The sequence below is a fragment of the Diospyros lotus genome, chromosome 1 (assembly GCF_014633365.1).
Source record: "Diospyros lotus cultivar Yz01 chromosome 1, ASM1463336v1, whole genome shotgun sequence".
In the NCBI taxonomy this organism is placed as follows: Eukaryota; Viridiplantae; Streptophyta; class Magnoliopsida; order Ericales; family Ebenaceae; genus Diospyros; species Diospyros lotus.
The window spans coordinates 1,653,388-1,670,207 of NC_068338.1; the positions used below are offsets into that span (position 1 = coordinate 1,653,388).

Here is a 16,820-nt window from a genome sequence, read left to right on the forward strand (position 1 = left end):
ACATGATATATCCTAAGAAAGGATAGGTGTGCGGCAAATGGACCCTAATAGGTGTTTGTACGAGATGGAAATCCCAAGTGAGTCAAGCTGAAATCCAGTGGAATCCAGGATTGGGATAAAAGAGTTGGGCTTGCGTAGATATGCGTGAGGGAGCCATGGGATTAGAAGTCCTAATTGTGAAAGGCCAAGTGACCGTTCATGTGATTGATGGATGAGGGGCCAATCTAAACTCTCATTGACACTTGGGGTGAGGCGAGACGCCTAAAGTCGAGAGATGAGAGGTGAATAGACCCTCATTATGATGCCTGGGGTCAAGATGATGCCTAAGGTTATGAGGCCCTTGATGGGAGACGCGGAGGTCACCCAATGAAGGGTATGAGCGGTGTGTGGGCCGAGGGTAGTGAGTTGTGGCAACAGGACATCCGTGGACTATACGAGCACAAGAAATACCAACTTTGGATGCCAAGTGGGCAGGGGTATGGTGAGCGATGTGAGGCCCTGGAATTTTAGTTCCAAGTCAAGGAAGCCCGAGCGAGGCGTGCAGTAAGGCCAGGCCGGGCGTAGTGACTGAATGCATTCAGAAGGTGCAAGAAGAGACGAGAGGTCTCAATTTATGTAACGCCCAAGATTTTTAAACTGAAATATAATGTAATACTTGGGATTTTATTTTAGCTTCTAATACTTGAGGAAATATGTCCTTTCAAGGGATTATAGAAGCCTTGAGACAAAAGTTCAGTTTTTGAGCCAGTGGCAAAATCGTAAATATTGAGGTTCGGGTAAAAGTGTAATTTACCTAAAAATCAGGGGTATTAGCGTAATTAGTCCTTTCTTCAGGGACTAAAATGCAATTAAAAATTGGCCTAGGGACCAAGTTGAAAAGGGTCTAAGTGCAATTACCTGAAAAGTTTGGGCCAAAGTGTAATTCTTGAAATATTTTTCCTAAGGGCATTTGGGAGATTCAAGAAAAGCCTTATAAATGATTTTAGAGATAAGGATGAAGCCTCGTGATGATATTAGAGATAAGGATGAAGCCTCATGATGATATTAGAGATAGGATGAAGGCTCATGATGACTTTAGAGATAAGATAAGTATTCATGATGACTTTAGAGATAAAGATTAAGCCTCATGATGACTTTAAGGATAAGATTTGATATGATTTGGATAAGATTTGATAAGATCTTATTTGGATAAGATTTGATAAGAATGATTTCAGAATATCTTAGAAGATTTGAAATGATTGGAATATCTTGAAAGATTTAGAAAAGATTTGAAATGATTGTGACTTACTTGGTGACCAAGTTTCCAAGCCTATAAATAGGGCTCATGGCCAAGAGTTTCCTCATTCTAAGTTGGGATAAATTCGTGCTGGACGGGAGTGCTTCGAGCTTTTTGTAAAGGTGAAGCCTTCAGCATTCAAATCTCATCAAACCAAGTTAAGGTAAGTACATTATGAACTATTTATGATGTTTAAGCATGACCATGAACTATGTTAAGTGGTCCCTCATGTTATGTTATGTTCACGCAAGTTTCGGGACCGGAGCTCGGTAGTGCTACGCACGAGGGTTCTTACCCCTGCAAGTTGGTGGAACCTCTCGTGTCTCCATACGATATGTTATGTTATGTCATGACTTGTTTAAATACATATGATGGTTCTCTTGTACTTACTGAGATTTGCGTAATCTCACCCCCCCTTATGTTTCCCCCTCTCCCAGGTGAGCATGAATGAGGAGACCAGGACATGGACGTGGAGCGTGGTGGCTTGTTTAAAAAGGATTTTCAAGAATCTAAGTTTAGTTTTCCTTTTGAAAACAATGTTTCTAGGGTTGAACTCTGATCTTTTCCTATATGTATGCCATAAAGCATGTCTTGGAATTTTATTTGATTTAAAGGAAGTATGATTTTTGGTTTTAAGCTTCGAATATTTTTATATGAATATTATTATCATTAAGCATGTAAGTAAGTTACGGGTGTCACATAGTGGTATCAGAGCAAAGTTTACTTTCCTGTAGACTCAAATTGTTTTTAAAGAAAATTTTATTTTTTTTCTTTTAGTAAAATTTTTAAGGAAATGCTTTTAAGGAAACATGAAAATCCACCTCGTCCCGTTCAAGCTTCTGATCTCCGGGTAAGTTATAAGAATTGCTATGCTTATTTTTTTACGGATACTATGCTCATGCAAGTCATATCCCCCTTAACTATGCAGTTATTCTCTCAAGCTATATTTACGAGCATATGCTGTTATATGTATGCACACGTATGAAGCTCATGTTGGAATAAGTATGTGAGAGATATGATTCTTATTTGTCATTAATTAGTATGCGTTTTTCGCTAGTGATATTGCTCCAAACTCAAGAGTTCATGATTATAGCAGAAATATTTGTTTAGGAAAGGCCTATTAGAATGAAAGCAATTAGGAATCAAGTCCATCAAGAAGAGCTTGCAAAATGAATCATAGTACTCTTTATCTTTAAGGACCCTACATTTAGGAATTAATTATTCTTTTTCACATAAGGTTATGGAAACCCGTGCAAGAAGTGCCAATAGTAGGGGTAGGCAGCCGCAAAATGAGGCTAGCGAAACAAACAACCTCAACGGGCAGTTCATGTAGTTCATTGATGCCATTCGCAACATGACGCCACTTGCCACACCACCAGTTGCACCTCCCCAAGAAAACCTAAGAAACAATGCTACCTTGGTAGAGCAGTTTTGGAAGCTTCAACCTCCAACTTTCGATGGTGGGTTAGACCCTCTAGTAGCTGAAGATTGGATAGCAACAATTGAACGGATCTTTAATCTCATAGATTGTCCAGACCCTAGGAAGGTAACTTGCGCTACATATATGTTACAACATGGAGCAAGGCATTGGTGGGATTCTACTGCCAGATCCCGACCCCAGGGACATGTATGGACCTGGGATCAGTTCAAGGAACTTTTTCTTAAGAAGTATTACCCCGCTAACATCCGTAACCAGAAGGAAGCAGAGTTCCTCATGTTAAAACAAGGTAGCTTGACCTTGATTGAATACGAAAGGAAGTTTGATGAGCTATCACGTTTTGCCCCAGCCTTAGTGGATACAGAACAAAAGCGGGCAAGGCGCTTTGAACAAGGGTTGAGAGATGATTTACGGCAGGCAGTCGTAACTTTTGAGTTAGGCACGTATCATGAGGTGCTAGCTAAGGCCCAATTAGCGAACTTTAGAGAAAGCTCCAACAGCAATAGCAAGCTATCACAGTCTGGACCACTAGAAAAACGTAAGTGGGAGGATAAAGGTAAAGGAAAGCAGGATTATTTGAAGAAGAATAAAGGAGGCGGTCCAACATCAGGGTATTATCAACTGAACCCAGTGTGTGACAAATGTCAGAAGCGTCATACTGGACTATGTCTCATGGGAACCGGCGCCTGTTACAGTTGTGGTGAAATGGGTCATATTGCCAAATTCTGTCCCAAGGGTCAAGTAAAGAAACAACAGCAACAACCATATCAACAGAAGCCAGGAAATCCCCCTAAGGGGCAAGCTAGGGTGTATGCACTCACAGGACAGGAGGAGGATCAGGACCGCAACGTGTTGGCAGGTAACATCCTCATCTCTAGAATACCTGCTTATACTTTGTTTGATTCTGGTTCCACCCATTCTTTTATATCCCCTAAGTTTGCAAGTAAATGCAATGCACATGTGGAACATGTAAGTACTCGCTTAGGAGTAACAATACCCTTAGGAGATATAATAGGCACGAATCATGTAGTAAGAACAGCTAAGGTGGAGGTCGGGGGAAAGTTTTTAGAAACAACCTTATATGTCTTAGATATGCAAGAATTCGATGTGATTTTGGGAATGGACTGGCTTTCCAAGCACCATGCGACCATTCTATGCTTTGAAAAGGAAATAGTTTGTAAGTATCCTGAAGGGATAGAACTTTGCCTTTCAGTGGCTGAGACAAAATACCTTCCCCGTGTCATTTCAGCATTAAAAGCCAAGAAACTATTACAGTCGGAAGGATGTATTGGATTCTTAATGTCAGTGGTGGTTAAGGGAGGAAAAGAATTAACAGTGAATGACGTTAAAGTAGTAAAGGACTTTCCAGAGGTTTTCCCTGATGACTTGATTGAAATGCCACCAGAACGAGAAGTAGAGTTCACTATTGATCTGGTGCCCGGTTCCGCACCTATTTCTAAAGCTCCTTACAGGATGGCACCAAAGGAGCTACACGAGTTGAAAACCCAGTTAGAGGAACTATTGGGGAAAGGATTTATTCAACCAAGTGTATCCCCCTGGGGAGCACCGGTATTATTCGTCAAGAAGAAAGACGGATCAATGAGGATGTGCATCGATTATCGAGAATTGAATAAGATTACTATTAAGAACAAGTATCCTCTTCCCAGGATCGAGGACTTGTTTGATCAGTTACAAGGTGCACAAGTATTCTCAAAGATTGATCTAAGGTCAGGATATCACCAGTTGAGGATCAAATCTAGTGACATCTCAAAGACAGCTTTCAGAACTCGGTATGGTCATTATGAGTTTTTAGTCATGCCATTTGGCTTGACTAATGCGCCTGGAGTTTTTATGGACCTAATGAATCGAGTTTTCTATGAGTACTTGGATAAATTTGTCATTGTCTTTATTGATGATATATTGGTGTATTCTCGAAGTGAAGAAGAGCATGAAAAACATTTGAGGGTTGTTTTAGGGATCTTGAAGGAAAAGAAGCTATTTGCAAAATTCAAGAAGTGCGAGTTTTGGTTGGAGCGGGTGGTATTCCTTGGACATGTTGTCACAGCTCAAGGAATAGAAGTGGACCCCAGCAAGGTAGAAGCGGTATTAAATTGGTCAAGACCAACCAATGTAAATGAGGTTCGCAGCTTTTTGGGTTTAGCTGGATACTATAGGAGGTTCATCGAAGGGTTCTCCAAATTGGCGGGGCCTTTGACACAGTTGACTCGCAAAGGTACTAAGTTTGAATGGATAGAGAAATGTGAAACTAGTTTTGAAGAATTAAAGAAGAGGCTGGTCAACGCGCCAGTATTAACTATTCCTCAAGGGTCAGAAGGTTTTGTTATTTATAGTGATGCGTCCAAACAAGGAATTGGATGCGTATTGATGCAAAAAGGTAAGGTAGTTGCATATGCATCAAGGCAGTTGAAGCCTTATGAGCAAAACTATCCTACACATGACCTAGAACTTGCTGCAGTAGTGCATGCCTTGAAAATCTGGAGACACTATCTATACGGAGGTAAATGCGATATCTATACCGATCATAAGAGTCTTAAGTACATCTTCACACAAAAAGAGTTAAATATGAGGCAAAGGAGATGGCTGGAATTAGTGAAGGATTATGATTGTGAAATCCACTACCACCCCGGCAAAGCAAACGTGGTGGCGAACGCCTTGAGTAGGAAGAAAATGAGCCAAGTAGCAGCTTTGACAGCACAAAAGCCTTTGTGGAAGGAGTTTGAGAGGTTAAGCCTCGAGTTTGTTGCTACGCCATCTAATTCTAATGCTCGTATGGCAACACTCTCTGTTCGACCGACTCTCCGTGATCGGATTAAGAGCCATCAGAAGGGAGACCAATTCTTTGAATACATCAAAGCTGAGGTTAACACTGAGAAGCGGAAGGACTTCACAATAGCTAGTGATGACACACTCTACTACCAAGGAAGACTGTGTGTGCCAAACTTTGAGGAACTAAGGCAAGAAATTCTAGAAGAAGCCCACTCCACTCCTTATTCTGTACATCCTGGAAGTACAAAGATGTATCGTGACCTAAAGGCAGTGTTTTGGTGGAGGAATATGAAAGAAGACATAGCTAAATTTGTCGAGAAGTGTTTGATATGTTAGTAGGTGAAAGCTGAGCACCAACGACCAACAGGGTTACTGCAACCATTGGAGGTTCCAGAGTGGAAATGGGAACATGTGACGATGGACTTTGTTGTAGGATTTCCAAAATCAGTAGCAGGACATGAGGCTATTTGGGTGATCGTGGATCGACTTACCAAATCAGCTCACTTCTTACCTATTCGGATGACATTTACAATGGATCAGCTTGCACGACTGTATGTTAAGGAAATAGTAAGACTACATGGTGTTCCAGTTTCCATTGTATCGGATAGGGACCCCAGATTCACATCTAACTTTTGGAGGAGCTTACACAGAGCCATGGGAACCAAATTGAGTTTTAGTACAGCTTTTCATCCTCAGACAGATGGACAATCTGAAAGGACAATACAAACTTTAGAGGATATGCTTCGTATTTGTACCCTAGAATTTGGTGGACATTGGGAGAAACATCTACCATTAATTGAATTCGCATACAACAATAGTCACCATGCATCTATTGGCATGGCACCCTATGAGGCGCTATATGGAAGGAAATGCAGATCACCTGTTCATTGGAATGAAGTAGGCGAGCGGAAGATTTTGGGTCCAGAGATTGTGGAACAAACTGTACAAGCCATTGAAAAGATCAAAGATAGCATGAAGAAGGCTCAAGATAGACAGAAAAACTATGTAGATAAAAGAAGAAGGGATTTGGAGTTTTCCATTGGTGATAAGGTATTCTTAAAAGTTACACCCATAAAAGGAGTTTTACGATTTGGGAAGAAAGGAAAGCTTAGACCTCGATTTATAGGCCCGTTTGAGATCTTAAAGCGGGTTGGGAACGTTGCTTATCAGCTAGCCTTACCACCAGATCTCTCAGCAGTACATGATGTTTTCCACATATCAATGCTCAGAAAGTATGTCCCCGACCCAACCCATGTAATAAAGCATCAACCATTAGAGATACAGCAAGACCTGAAATATGAGGAGGCACCAATAAGCATTGTTACTCGGGAAGTAAGAAGGCTTCGCAATAAAGATATACCATTGGTCAAGGTGTTATGGAAACATCATTCAGTCGAAGAAGCAACATGGGAGCGCGAGGACGACATGCGATCCAAATATCCCCAGTTGTTTGATGACGAGAAGTAAGGTAAATTTTCGAGGACGAAAATTGTTTTAGGAGGGTAGATTGTAACGCCCAAGATTTTTAAACTGAAATATAATGTAATACTTGGGATTTTATTTTAGCTTCTAATACTTGAGGAAATATGTCCTTTCAAGGGATTATAGAAGCCTTGAGACAAAAGTTCAGTTTTTGAGCCAGTGGCAAAATCGTAAATATTGAGGTTCGGGTAAAAGTGTAATTTACCTAAAAATCAGGGGTATTAGTGTAATTAGTCCTTTCTTCGGGGACTAAAATGCAATTAAAAATTGGCCTAGGGACCAAGTTGAAAAGGGTCTAAGTGCAATTACCTGAAAAGTTTGGGCCAAAGTGTAATTCTTGAAATATTTTTCCTAAGGGCATTTGGGAGATTCAAGAAAAGCCTTATAAATGATTTTAGAGATAAGGATGAAGCCTCGTGATGATATTAGAGATAAGGATGAAGCCTCATGATGATATTAGAGATAAGATGAAGGCTCATGATGACTTTAGAGATAAGATAAGTATTCATGATGACTTTAGAGATAAAGATTAAGCCTCATGATGAATTTAAGGATAAGATTTGATATGATTTGGATAAGATTTGATAAGATCTTATTTGGATAAGATTTGATAAGAATGATTTCAGAATATCTTAGAAGATTTGAAATGATTGGAATATCTTGAAAGATTTAGAAAAGATTTGAAATGATTGTGACTTACTTGGTGACCAAGTTTCCAAGCCTATAAATAGGGCTCATGGCCAAGAGTTTCCTCATTCTAAGTTGGGATAAATTCGTGCTGAACGGGAGTGCTTCGAGCTTTTTGTAAAGGTGAAGCCTTCAGCATTCAAATCTCATCAAACCAAGTTAAGGTAAGTACATTATGAACTATTTATGATGTTTAAGCATGACCATGAACTATGTTAAGTGGTCCCTCATGTTATGTTATGTTCACGCAAGTTTCGGGACCGGAGCTCGGTAGTGCTACGCACGAGGGTTCTTACCCCTGCAAGTTGGTGGAACCTCTCGTGTCTCCATACGATATGTTATGTTATGTCATGACTTGTTTAAATACATATGATGGTTCTCTTGTACTTACTGAGATTTGCGTAATCTCACCCCCCCTTATGTTTCCCCCTCTCCCAGGTGAGCATGAATGAGGAGACCAGGACATGGACGTGGAGCGTGGTGGCTTGTTTAAAAAGGATTTTCAAGAATTTAAGTTTAGTTTTCCTTTTGAAAACAATGTTTCTAGGGTTGAACTCTGATCTTTTCCTATATGTATGCCATAAAGCATGTCTTGGAATTTTATTTGATTTAAAGGAAGTATGATTTTTGGTTTTAAGCTTCGAATATTTTTATATGAATATTATTATCATTAAGCATGTAAGTAAGTTACGGGTGTCACAATTTACCTAGAAGGTAATGATATGTACTCTATGGTTATGGGTGCAGGAGCTTGAGGTAGGCTCAGCGTGTCGGTTGTGGATCGAGAGATCATTGATAATGAAGCTTTGGGATGAGCTAGGTGGTGAAATGAATCATGATGGGTTTGGATCCATTGTCATGGAAAGTTGGAGCTTTCAAATGTTGAATGAGAGCCGTGAGATATGATCTTGTGGGGTAAGATCATGAGGGCTCAAGATGTGGAGTGGTTTGAGAGTCTCTTAATCGATAAGAGATGTAGAGCCCAGAGGAGCAAGGCTCATGGTATGAGCTTGAGATTATTGAGGCAAGGATAACCAGGTAAGATGGCTTTGGTAAGATGGTGGTGGAACCATCGTAGCTGAAGGATCATGAACGAGGAAACAAAGCATGCAGCGGAAGCGTTTTAAAATCAAAAACATTCCTCATATTGTTAAGAATCTAGGAGAACTTACTTTTGCGGCGGATTACCGGACAGAATGGAGCGATGGGAGCTTCTTCGCGTTGTGGAGACGACGGCTGTCCTGCTAGCCTTCGGCTTCGTCGCATCAGAAACTCAAAAGCACCCTTTCGATCTTCCGGAGTATGACTCGAACTCGTGGCCTCTCTTCGGTGAAGAAGAATGAAAAACGACTTTGATGAAAAAACAACTAAAGAGAGATATATATAGGGAGAACCCTAGGGTTAAAACCCTAGTGGGCCAAACCCTAATGGGCCAAGACCTTTTAATTAATTTTCTAATTGGGTTAGCCCAATTAATTAATTAAAAACCCTAATGAACTATTATTTTATTCTAGCCCAATGGACCATTCTGAATAAAATAATTCTCTCTCAATGTAATTCATCTAACAAGCCAAATGTATTAAAAAATACATGAGTTACATCGAGCTACCCCGGGGACCAAAAGACAAATTATTCACGGCTACTAAAATGACCAAAATATCCCTGCTACCTAGTAGCTATATTTTGTCATTCTAAGTGTTCCAACTATCACCATATGGTAACACTGACCCCACGAATAATTTTGCATATGCCATGTCCTTGACCTACTAGTGTAATGACGAAAATACCCCTCTGCGTAACACCCATCATTTAGAAAGGAATAATGTACTAACACCTTTCTAAATGACTTCTACCATCCTTAGATCACTAGTCCAATAATCCGTGACTACTCGAATGTACTTGCTTATCACTGGGAGCTACCCAGAAGCACACACTCTTAAGTCACGTTCCCAGGGCCCTGGATTATTCTATTATTCTTGGACAATCACAAGGGGGTGAATCACAGAAACTATCTTGTATTAGTCTGTCTTAGTTAATTAGAAAGCATACTCCCAACTCAAAAGGATATTGATCTTTAATAGACCTCACCTACAATGAATCTAAGAATATAGCTCTAGGTTCACTAGACCACCAACTAATACTCAAGTATTAGAGTACTCGTCCACGTAGTAGCAGTGATAGACTAGCTCCATGATAATTAGTACTTTGTCATTAGCTTCTATCACAGGTCCACTCTACGCATTCCAAATGCGCTTGTACAATTAGAGTAAACGGACTGTTTACTGGCTAAGGCAAGCCATCCTCCATTAGGATCTATTGCACAATGATCTTATCATGATAGAATGCCCAGTTCTATCAAAAGATCAAGAGTTATATTTTCTTACTTATTAAGTACCCATGATTCATGCCTAACTGTGAAGAACGACCCATCACATGAATCACTTACTTAATAGCATGGACACCTTTCCAACAATTAAATGCAATTAATATATGTGCCATAAACTGAATAAAAGAAACATCATTACCATAAATTAAACAAAACGTGTCTTTAGGGCATACATTTCCAACAATCTCCCACTTGCACTCAAAGACTATGAAAATCCATAAGTTCAAAATCCATAAGTTCCCACCCCTATGACATCTAAGTGTCTTCGAAAGACCTTCTCTGCCAAAGGCTTGGTGAAAGGATCCGCTAGATTGTTTGATGTAGATATCTGGTCCACCACTATCTCATTCTTCTGGATGAACTCCCGAATGAGGTGGTACTTCCTCTCAATATGCTTGCCCTTTCTGTGGTTCCTTGGTTCTTTGCATTGTGACACTGCTCCGGTGTTGTCACAATAGAGTATAATAGGCTTTTCCACATGTGGTACAACTCCTAGTTCCATAAGGAACTTCCGGAGCCAAACTGCTTCCTTGGACGCCTCTGATGCTGCTACATACTCAGCTTCCATGGTGGAATCAGCAATACAAGATTGCTTGATACTCCGCCATGAAATAGCTCCTCCAGACAAGGTGAAAACATATCCACTAGTGGATTTTCTTTCATCCTTATCAGCCTGGAAATCTGAGTCTGTGTAGCCTACTGGAACTAAGTCATCAGCTCTGTAGACTAGCATATAATCCTTAGTAGCCTTAAGGTACTTGAGTATATGCTTTACAGCCTGCCAATGTGCTTCCCCTGGATTTGACTGAAATCTGCTTATCATGCCTACAGCAAAGCAGATATCTGGCCTGGTACACAGCATGGCATACATGAGACTTCCTACAGCAGAAGCATAAGGAATCCTACTCATGCGCGCCTTTTCTTCCTCTGTCTTGGGACAGTCCCTGGAAGATAAGCCCAATCCGTGTCTAAAAGGAATTAATGCCCCTTTACACTGATCCATACTGAACCTGACCAATATCTTGTCAATATAAGAAGATTGGGATAAACCTAACATTCTCTGCTTCCTATCTCTAAGAAGCTTTATACCGAGAATGTAACTAGCTTCTCCCATATCTTTCATGCTAAATTGACTTGATAGCCAAATCTTTATTGATGACAACATCCCTACATCATTTCCTATGATGAGAATGTCATCAACATATAGCACCAGAAAAGACACCTTTTCACCATTTGTTTTCTTATACACGCATGGTTCATCTACGTTTGGAATAAATCCATAAGACTTTATAAACTCATCAAAACGTTTGTTCCATGCCCTTGATGCCTGCTTAAGTCCATAAATGGACTTCTTAAGCTTGCAGACCATGTGATCTTGGCCTTTCACAACATAGCCTTCTGGTTGGGACATATAGATGTCTTCACTAAGATGGCCATTAAGAAAGGCCGTCTTAACATCCATTTGCCATATCTCATAGTCATAATGACATGCTATGGCAAGGAGTATGCGAATGGACTTAAGCATGGCTACCGGTGAAAAGGTTTCCTCATAATCGATCCCTTCTTTCTGAGTAAATCCTTTTGCAACCAACCTTGCTTTAAAGGTTTGCACCTTTCCATCCGCTCCCCTTTTCCTCTTGTATACCCACTTACACCCTATGGGTTTTACCCCTTCAGGTGTAGCTACAAGATCCCAAACCTGATTGAGATGCATAGACTCAATCTCGGCATCCATTGCAAGGCGCCACTTGTCTACATCGACATCAAGGACAGCCTCCTCGTATCTAGTAGGATCTTGTTCCTGATTGTCAGAGACTAGCTCGAAAGCTTCTCCTGTCCATCTATCAGGAACTTTAGTTTCCCTCCCACTACGACGAGGCTCCGTGCGTATAGAAACACTCGGTTGTGTCTCTCTTGGTTCCTCAATTGGGACACTAGATGTACCTGAAGTTTGTTCAAAAGATAACTTCTCATCTAGTTCTACTCTGCTTGAACCCTTAGTGGATATACTCTGATCATCCTCCAAGTATCTAGCATGAGTACTAATTAGTACTTTTTGCTCCTTAGGATAATAGAAATATCCACCACGAGTGCCTTTTGGATATCCTATGAAGTAGCATAATTCTGACCTTGGTTCCAACTTACTCCCCTTAGTCAAAACATAAGCTGGACAACCCCATATCTTGAGATGGTTTAGACTGGGCTTTCGTCCCGTCCACATCTCATAGGGTATCCTAGGTACAGACTTGGAAGGTACCAAGTTCAGAATGTATGCTGCCGTTTCTAAGGCATATCCCCAAAAGGAAATAGGAAGAGATGCATGGCTCATCATGCTTCTGACCATCTCCATTAGAGTCCTGTTCCTTCTCTCACTGACTCCGTTCTGCTGGGGGGTCCCAGGCGCAGTCAATTGAGAAACTATACCGTGATGTACTAAGTAGTCCTTAAACTCTCCAAGAAGGTACTCTCCACCACGGTCTGACCTCAAAATTTTGATCAATTTACCTGTTTGGCGCTCCACTTCAGCCTTAAACTCTTTGAATTTATCAAAAGAATCAGACTTGCGCCTCATCAGATAAATATAACCAAAACGAGTGTGGTCATCCGTAAATGTGATGAAGTACTCGTAACCTCCTCTAGCAGGTGTAGTCATTGGACCACAAACATCACTATGAACTAACTCTAATATGTCTTTGGCTCTACCTGCCTTCTGAGTAAATGGCCTTTTGGTCATTTTGCCCATTAGGCATGATTCACACTGAGGCCATTCTTCCAATCTCAATGAGCCCAAGGGCCCATCATGGATTAGCCTCTGAATCCGATTAGGATTGATGTGCCCTAATCTCAAGTGCCATAGATAAGAGTCATTAGATGATAATGTTCTCTTCTTATTAACTGGTTCAGTCTCAGAGTTGTTTATTTGACTTTTAATAGGATTAATATAATAAAGATTCCCAAATACGTTGCCTGAACAAATAACCTGTCCATTTCTACTGATAGTGACACCAGAATGGAACGAAACAGAATTACCATAAGAAATCAATTTAGAAACTGAAATTAAATTCTGTCTCAAGGCAGGAACGTATAAAACATCTTTCAAAATTAAAATCCTATTAGAATCAAAAAACAAATGTAAAACTCCCACTGCTTCAGCCCATACTCGAGCTCCACTAGCTACCAGCATTCCATGCTCTCCTTCAAGTAGAGTCCTTGTCTCTCTGAACCCCTGCAAAGAGTTACAGACATGATCAGTGGATCCTGAATCAACTATCCAAGAGGATGAAGATCCTACCAAACTGATGGATTCTAAGTAAAGAGCAATACCTGGTGCTTTCACCTTGAGGGCAGGACAATCCTTTTTCCAGTGTCCTTTCTGCCCACATTTGAAGCACTTGCCTTTGGGCTTGGCATCGGCCTGACTAGCTCCGGGCGGTTTGGGCTTGCCCCCTGCTTTGTTCTGACCCTTCTTCTTCTTGAAGTTCTTGGCTTTAGGGCCAACTCTAGGAGAAGATGCAGAATGAATAGCTAGAGCCTTTGAGGTAGGCTTCATGATCTTCTCTGCCGCCTGGAGCTCTTTCATAAGCTCCACTAGATTCATCTCTAATTTATTCGTGTTATAGTTCAATTTGAACTGCGAGTATGAATCTGGCAAAGTCTCCAAGACCATGTCTACCTGACTCTCAGCATCTATCGTCGCTCCCAAGACCTCAGCTTCCTCGAAGTGAGCAATCATCTTGAGCATGTGCTCTCGAACTGATGCCCCCTCAGCCATCCTGGTAGTCATGATCGCCTTAAGAGCTTCCTGCCTTGCGGGCCGGCTCTTATCAGCGAACATGGTGCGCAATGACAGATCAATATCATAAGCAGTGGGCGTATGCTCATGCTTCGATTGAAGCACATCGGACATGGAAGCCAACATGTAGCATCGTGCCATCTCGTCGGCATTCTTCCATTCCGCCTCTGCCTGGCGCTCCTCGTCAGTGGAGTTTCTCCCAATTACAGGACAGGGGTCAGTCAGAACATACTTGTACCCCTCAGCTGTGAGTACTATGTTCAACTTCCTCTTCCAGTCAACATAATTACCCCCATCCAGCTTAGAATCCTTGAGGATCATAGCAAGGGGACTGAAAGAACCTCCACCAGACATTCCTGTACAATTTATGGAAAAATAAGACGTTTAGACAAGGCACATATAAAACAAATATTTTTGCACATAAGCTCATATTATGTCTTGAAAATAGATTTCCCTTAAACTATTATCAATAATATGTCATTTGGCTCTTAGAAGAACTAACAGAGCTCCGATAGGGAGGTTGATAATTCTCTAAGTTAAGTGTATAACCTCCACAAACTAAACTTCCTAAATAGGAGATGATCTAGAGAATAGTTCCGTCGATAGGGCGGCCACTATCTCACATTCCCTACGGATAATCTTGCATTATTACCTCCAACGATAGGCCGGCCGATAACAACACATATCCTAGGTTTTAGTTATACCTTTACCATTAGATCTAGATCCTTATGGAATACCCATCCTATAGGGGGTCATGCTCAGAATGACACGAGGGCATCCACGATCTCTAATTAAAGGTGTGGAGGAAGCCATGGGGTCGTTGGAACCCCTCTCCCACTTAATCTTTTAAAATAAGGGTTTTGATTAAAAACGTTTTTCCTTTTGGATTCCATTAATACTTAGAAAAATATCTAAACTTGAAAACACTCTCTAATCCAAGGATAAAAAACTTTGAGAGAGTAAACCATAAGTTAATTTTTCTTTTGATTAATTAACCCAAATTTAAACCTTATTATGAAATATCTAAGTCTACATTTACTTTCTATACCAAGGGATGAATCCTTTGAAAAAGCAAACTTGTAAACTAATTTCATCATTTGGTTTAATAAAACGTTTTCGTGAATTAACTCCACATATGATCACAATTGAAAAAGCACAATAAACAAGTTACATGCTTTTCTATTCATTATTCCTAAGTGACCATATAATTGATTAAACATCACATGAAATAAACATTAAATGTGGTCTTGTTTAATCCTAAGGTGGTTCCATCCTTTTACTAATTATTTTCATGCAACATATCACAAAGATAATCTAATTGCAAATAATTTAACCTCCAAGAATGGTTTTCAAATAAAACACCTAGATGCTAACTTTGAGGTTGGGGCGGGCGAAGCCCGCCGTAGGCTCGGCGGTCCCGCTAGCCGAAAGAGCTCGTCGCTTCAGCCGCCGCCTGCTCCATGGAACATCCAAAAACTGATCTCTCGTGATGATCGATTCAAGCCCTTAGCCGAAGCCAGATCTGGCCGATTCTTCCATCACGTTCAGCCTGTCCAACCGATGGCTGAATGCTGGCTTTTGAAACCGCAATCTGTTCCAAAACAGCGCTGCCCAATCTGGCCGAAAACGCATCCTGTTTTGCATCACGAACAGCACCAACCGAATAGGGAAAAACGGGCCTCTTGTTCTGTTCGGATGATCAGCATTACAGAAAAATAAAGCTGGAAAAATCAACCATCAAAACTGGTTGTACATCCGCCTATACCCCAACCGTGAGGTTTACATCGAATCTATTTGAATAAACACAAAACAGATTACAACATCCTATACCTCCACTCATGAGGTTTACAAGGCATCTAAAACCATTCTTGGAGGGATCCATAAACGCAGAAAAACAGCATTTAAACAGTAAAAGGAACCACCCTTTTTCCGATTTTAATCCTAGGCATGCTCCTAGATTCAAACCAACAAAACTTGGGCTCTGATACCACTTGAAGGATCATGAACGAGGAAACAAAGCATGCAGCGGAAGCGTTTTAAAATCAAAAACGTTCCTCGTATTGTTAAGAATCTAGGAGAACTTACTTTTGCGGCGGATTACCGGACAGAATGGAGCGATGGGAGCTTCTTTGCGTTGTGGAGACGACGGCTGTCCTGCTAGCCTTCGGCTTCGTCGCATCAGAAACTCAAAAGCACCCTTTCGATCTTCCGGAGTATGACTCGAACTCGTGGCCTCTCTTCGGTGAAGAAGAATGAAAAACGACTTTGATGAAAAAACAACTAAAGAGAGATATATATAGGGAGAACCCTAGGGTTAAAACCCTAGTGGGCCAAACCCTAATGGGCCAAGACCTTTTAATTAATTTTCTAATTGGGTTAGCCCAATTAATTAATTAAAAACCCTAATGAACTATTATTTTATTCTAGCCCAATGGACCATTCTGAATAAAATAATTCTCTCTCAATGTAATTCATCCAACAAGCCAAATGTATTAAAAAATACATGAGTTACATCGAGCTACCCCGGGGACCAAAAGACAAATTATTCACGGCTACTAAAATGACCAAAATATCCCTGCTACCTAGTAGCTATATTTTGTCATTCTAAGTGTTCCAACTATCACCATATGGTAACACTGACCCCACGAATAATTTTGCATATGCCATGTCCTTGACCTACTAGTGTAATGACGAAAATACCCCTCTGCGTAACACCCATCATTTAGAAAGGAATAATGTACTAACACCTTTCTAAATGACTTCTACCATCCTTAGATCACTAGTCCAATAATCCGTGACTACTCGAATGTACTTGCTTATCACTGGGAGCTACCCAGAAGCACACACTCTTAAGTCACGTTCCCAGGGCCCTGGATTATTCTATTATTCTTGGACAATCACAAGGGGGTGAATCACAGAAACTATCTTGTATTAGTCTGTCTTAGTTAATTAGAAAGCATACTCCCAACTC

The 16,820-nt window shown here is 40.7% G+C and overlaps 1 protein-coding gene across 1 annotated transcript; it reads left to right on the forward strand.

The window, feature by feature from the left end:
- The first annotated feature begins 2,630 nt into the window (after nucleotides 1-2,630).
- LOC127809176 (uncharacterized) lies at nucleotides 2,631-3,744 on the forward strand. The gene is made up of 2 exons (XM_052347912.1): nucleotides 2,631-3,683; nucleotides 3,730-3,744. The coding sequence occupies exons 1-2, from the start codon at nucleotides 2,631-2,633 to the stop codon at nucleotides 3,742-3,744; spliced, it is 1,068 nt and encodes a 355-aa protein (XP_052203872.1).
- Nucleotides 3,745-16,820: the final 13,076 nt, after the last annotated feature.